Source organism: Acyrthosiphon pisum, chromosome X, assembly GCF_005508785.2.
Source record: "Acyrthosiphon pisum isolate AL4f chromosome X, pea_aphid_22Mar2018_4r6ur, whole genome shotgun sequence".
Lineage (NCBI taxonomy): Eukaryota > Metazoa > Arthropoda > Insecta > Hemiptera > Aphididae > Acyrthosiphon > Acyrthosiphon pisum.
This window is the reverse complement of record NC_042493.1, coordinates 48473203-48478751: the sequence shown is the minus strand read 5'-3', so window position 1 is coordinate 48478751 and position 5549 is coordinate 48473203. Positions and strand designations below refer to the sequence as shown.

General features: G+C 32.5%; 1 protein-coding gene across 1 annotated transcript; it reads right to left on the bottom strand.

Moving 5' to 3' along the window:
* Positions 1-1654: 1654 nt before the first annotated feature.
* Positions 1655-2407, bottom strand: LOC103309392 (tigger transposable element-derived protein 4-like). The gene has a single exon (XM_008184701.1). It carries the CDS (start codon positions 2405-2407, stop codon positions 1655-1657), a length of 753 nt encoding a protein of 250 aa, XP_008182923.1.
* Between the last annotated feature and the right edge of the window lie 3142 nt (positions 2408-5549).

Here is a 5549-nt window from a genome sequence, read left to right as displayed (position 1 = left end):
CATAAAGTTATTTTTTTCATTCAGCGAATTAAAGCATACGGATAATTTTCTAGGTTTGTCAGTAAATTTAGAAGGTAGTCTGAATACTTTTTTGATTGCAACATCAGAACCCAACTTTGTTACAATTTTTTTTATAGTATTCATACAAATTTCGTTATCAATCTCGGGTACACCTACAATTTCCATATGGCACTCCAACGATTTTTGCTCCAATTTGTTTAAACGTCCGGATATTGCTACCATTTCTTTCTTTAAAAATGCATTTTCTTCCACGATTCTTATATTTTCATTTTTTAGATCGTTTACGGTTGAGATCAATTGTTTTAATTTAAGACTTCGTCAAACTGCGAACTCATAAAGTTCACAGAATCGACGACATTTTGTAATGTCTCCTCGGTGATTGGTTGAGTTATTACAGGTGCAGTTACAACTTTCTTCACCTTGCAATTAGAACAAGACCATTTTTCCTTCAGAGGTTTCGACATTTTTCTAAAGTTTGTTTCTCGAAGACCGGAACAGTTAAAATGTAGAAACTCATAACATTTAACACATTTTATTTCGTCTCCTTGGTGTATTTCGTCAGTACAAACAGAACACAGCATTTCAAATAGAATATTAAAATAAAATAAAATAAAGATAAGCGAGCATAAATATTGCTAACGAACAGTACAACCTTCCGCGATAAGAGACAACTGACAACTGAATATACCAATTGAATTCGTTATAACGAGAATAAAAATAAAAATTCAAAATTTTATTATTCGTATACATATGTATAAAATATATGAGTCATATAAGTATATACATATTTATTGTTTAATTTCAATATAAATGTATGTAATAATATTTCTAATAAAAATATGCTATAATAATAATATGTACATAAAATAAATCGCTATACATGTGTGCATTTATTTTTTAAAAAAATCAGATATTTTTGATTGTTTGCAACTGCTTGAGTTTACCTTATCAATAGTATTGTCCAGATTTAAAATGCTAGAAAACACATTGTCTCCAATATCATGTCTCTGTAAGTAACTTAAGACGGCGCGAAGACCTAATTTGGCTTCCTTCGAGTTTACGATGGAGTCTTCAGGAGATTCTTCTTCGTCATTTTCTTCGTCATAACCTTCTTCGTTATTAAAACTGGCAAAAATCTCATCGTCTGTAAGAGACTCACAGACAGCCAAATCATCGTCGACAGCAACATAATCTTCAAACTCAATTGATCGTTTAGAACAGTCGATAATGTGTTATGTTGAGTGTCAACTTCAAAAGTGATAGGGAATTCTTCTTCTTCATTATCAATAGTTTTCACAAATCCACATTTTCTAAAGCAGTTTTGAATTGTTTGTGTAGTCACATTGTTCCAAGCTTTGTGGCTGATTATTATTGCAGTCAAAACGGTTACTTTCGGAGAATCATTATTATCCAAGCAAGCCAAAAATTCAGATACAATTTCCTTTCGATATAGAAGTTTGAAGTTTTTAATAATGCCTTGGTCCAGAGGTTGGAGTTTCGAGGTTGTGTTTGCTGGAAGAAACTCAATTCGTACATTAGAGAGAGTTGGGGGGTTGTTATGTGGAGTGCAATTATCAACAAAAATTATAATTTTTCTATGTTGTTTTCGCATGTCATTATTGAGAGTTTCAAGCTATTCGTTCCACAGTTTGGTTGTCATCCACGATTTTTTGTTGTTTTTATACGTCAGCGGCAAAGATTTGACATTTTTAAAGCACCTATGTTTAGCGGACTTGCCTATAAATAAAGGCCTTAACTTCTCCGATCCATCCATATTTACCGCAAAAAGTAAAGTGACTCGCTCCTTACTAAGTTTCCCTCCATGGCACTTTTCATTTTTAAACGTTAGTGTTCGGTCAGGTAAACATTTACAAAACAGTCCTGCCTCGTCAGCATTGAACACATTTTTCGGATCGTACTCACATAATAAGTCTTGAAGTTTCATCTGCCAGTCGTTACAGATATCTTCATCGACACTTGCACTTTCTCCACAATTTTTTTTGAACACCAAGTTATGTCGCTTTTTAAAATTAGATAACCAACCGTCACTAGCATTAAAATCAGAGATTCCAAACATTTCAGCATAACTTTTAGCTTTTTCTTTGATTAAAATACCACTCACGGGAATATTTTGCTGCCTAACTTGATTGAACCAAGTGAATAAACATTGTTCTATACGGGGAAACTCACTTAGTCGTCTCTTTTTCCGGCTACTTTGTGCGTCAGTTGTATTAAGAATTGCTTCTTTCTGTTTCAAAATTGTAGAAAGTGACGAAAAAGGAATATTAAAACTATCTGCGACTTGTTTTTTCTTTTTACCACTCTCGATTTCTTCAATAATTTTTTTCTTGTCCGAAATTGACAAACACTTTCGTTTTGAACTCATAATTGTAACTCGTAAAACGCGACGTATTTTCGAATGTACGGTCACGTTTAACACAACGAACAGAACTAAAACGGTACCGATATGTTACATAGTATGTTACGTACATTTTGCGTAGAGCCACTAATCGACATAAGTCTTATCTTAATTGCGATACTGTACTTGAGTGTACTATCGCATGATAATCATCAGAAAAACTTCGTAATCTATTATGTGGTAATAGCAACATACTTATTTTTATATATTTTTCATAGAGTTATACACTAGAGACATGTATCTTATCTTAATTAAAATTAAAAATTCGTAATAGAAAGCTCCAAATTTATAAAAATTCGTTACATCGCGAGAGTTTTGATCAAAAACGCTTCGCTACATCGAGGGGACCAAAATACATTACATTTGTTCGTTATACCGCGATATTTTCAAGAGACCGGTAGTTTTATTCGTTATATCAAGATTTTCGTTATATCGAATTTCGTTATATCGAGAGTTGACTGTATAAAATATCTGTTATGCTTCTTCCCAAAATTTCCAATGGAATGATAATGAAGTTATAAAACTCCTAAGGTCTTTACTCGGAATAATTGATGTAGAACTGCTGTTGACACTATCAAATAGTCATCTTTTTCGCCTGAAATAATATTGATTAGTATACAGTTTTTGATATGTCGTATAAACATCATTGTAAAATATTATAGTTAGGTACTCACCAGATCATTCAGACAGCATAAGCATGATGGCGCCTATTCTTTGGCTCAGTACTTGAGCAGCCACTGACACCTTCATATTTTTCATTTTATCTGAGTAGACAGATCATCTGTAAGTTTTGGTGTCATCCGTTCTCATACATCAAGACGTAATTTGTCAATCTCATAAAATTGAACTATAAGACTCCATTTGGCAAATTTTTTGTTCTCCGTTAACATAATATGTTAAATCTTTTGTTACTAAATTATTTCTTACTCCTTTTAAAAGGTGTGGAGGATCATATAATGAAACAATTTCTTGTCCATCAAAGCCATTGTTTTTCAATACCTCTACTGTAGCTTTCAACTGTTTCCTTAAGAAGTATGTTATTAGCTGCCACATTTGTCGGTGCTTGATCACAAATAATTGCTATTATTTTCAAACCCGTAGACTGAACTGCCCTTAGTATTTCCTTCAAAGCAACAACTAAATCTGGTGTTCTTTTTCCACTTTCTGTTAAGTAAAACGCAACAGGTTGCTTAAATTTGCGCTTGACACCTTTGAACCATAAAAATCAAAGTTTTATCTGCAAACATAAGTGTCCTGTTATTATTACCCAAATCCTGAAGTCCAATTATTCTATCCTCTGATTCACAATACTGGATTCCTGTGGCCACCGAAATTTCATCATACAGGAGTACACAATTTTTATCTAAAACGTTTTTGAAATCGCTTATAATGCTTTTTAAATGGTTAAAAATTTGATGGTTTACTCCAGGTGTTAGAGGAAGTTGGTAGATAGTAAATTTAGTAAATTCATAAGTGTTTTTCTTGATGGAAGAGCAAAAGTCTTTGACGAAAGACGATAGGTTTTAGCACTAGATTTATATAACAATAAAGCAAACACCTTATTGTCTATTGAAAACCTCCTTCCTTTTGGTAAAACACTCTGGACTTTAATTGTGTTTTGAAAAAGTTCATTGAAGTTTCATTCATTTTTTCAATCATCATGCCATGTTTCTTTATATAATTTCTTGCTTCAATTAACTTGTTATAGTCATAAAGTGTCTTCTATTGTTGACTAATATTTGTTTTTTAAAATCGGCAATAGTACGGTGGAAATGTTTTTTCCTGGGAGTCATGTACTTAAACGTGACAGGTTTATTTCTCTCAAACATCCCTTTCTCTTGACATCACTCCTTACATTTCTATGACAAATACCTTGAAATAAAAATATTGAATATTATTCATCATAAATCTTTGCCTAATAGTCAAGTATAAAAATATTTAGGTACCTTTTTGGGAATAATTATTCATACCATCCAAATATGAAATACCATTCAGCTCACTACTGTCTAGATCGATGAAACAATTTACATTTACTTCTCTATTCATCGATTTTTCATCTAACATAACACTTGTTGTATCTGTATAAACAATGCATATTTAGGAAAATACTTTATAATTTATAATTCAAAATATTATTTATACAATTATACCTACCGAAAATACCCAGTGATCACTAAGAAACTTTGTACCGCTTTGACGTTCTTAGGTAATGGGAAATGTTTAACGGTAGCGATTATTTCTTCCTAAGGATGAACCGAATTATGACAAATGTGATATTTTAGGTAGTCTATGAAACGCTTGAGGAACTGATATTTCAACCACTTGATTTAGAGACTACTCCTAGCCTCAACGTTCATAACTGTCCTTAATCTTGACATTCCTTCATTCAAGTCTGATGCCACAACAACCAGATCGTCCATATAAGCCAGCAGCTGTCCTGACCTGAAGAGATCGCGGAAAACAAAGTTTATGTATCGCTGGAATACTGGTGGCGAGATACATAAGCCGAATGGAGTACGCAGAAATTTGTACTGTCCTTTGGAAGTTACAAACGCAATGTACTTAATACTGGATTCTTCGCTGCCCCACGTAATTGGTCGACCTGATCATCAATAAGAGGTAATGGGTAGCGATCCCTTATTACTTTCTCATTGAGTGCACGATAATCTACATACAACCGTAACGACCCATCTTACTGAGAAACAATTTGTTTTTACTTCACTAAGTAAAAAACAAATTGTTTCTCAGTACCTCAAGGTACAGTACTTGGCCCTGTCTTATTCATCATATACATAAACGGACTTTTAAATATAAAGCTTAATGCTGAAATTTTTTGTTATGCAGACGATACAGTTATTCTGATTAAAAGTTATGACTATGAAAATTTATATAAAACAGCTAATGACTGTCTATCTGTAGTAAAAGACTGGTGTGATAATAATAATTTACAACTAAATTTATCTAAATCTAAATATATTGTCTTTAATATTACAAATAGTTCACATATTAAAAGTACTGGTTTTTCACTGTGTGTACACTCTTATAAATGTAAATATCTAGATAACCCTTGTAAGTGTGTACCTTTGGATAGAGTTTATTGTATTAATAT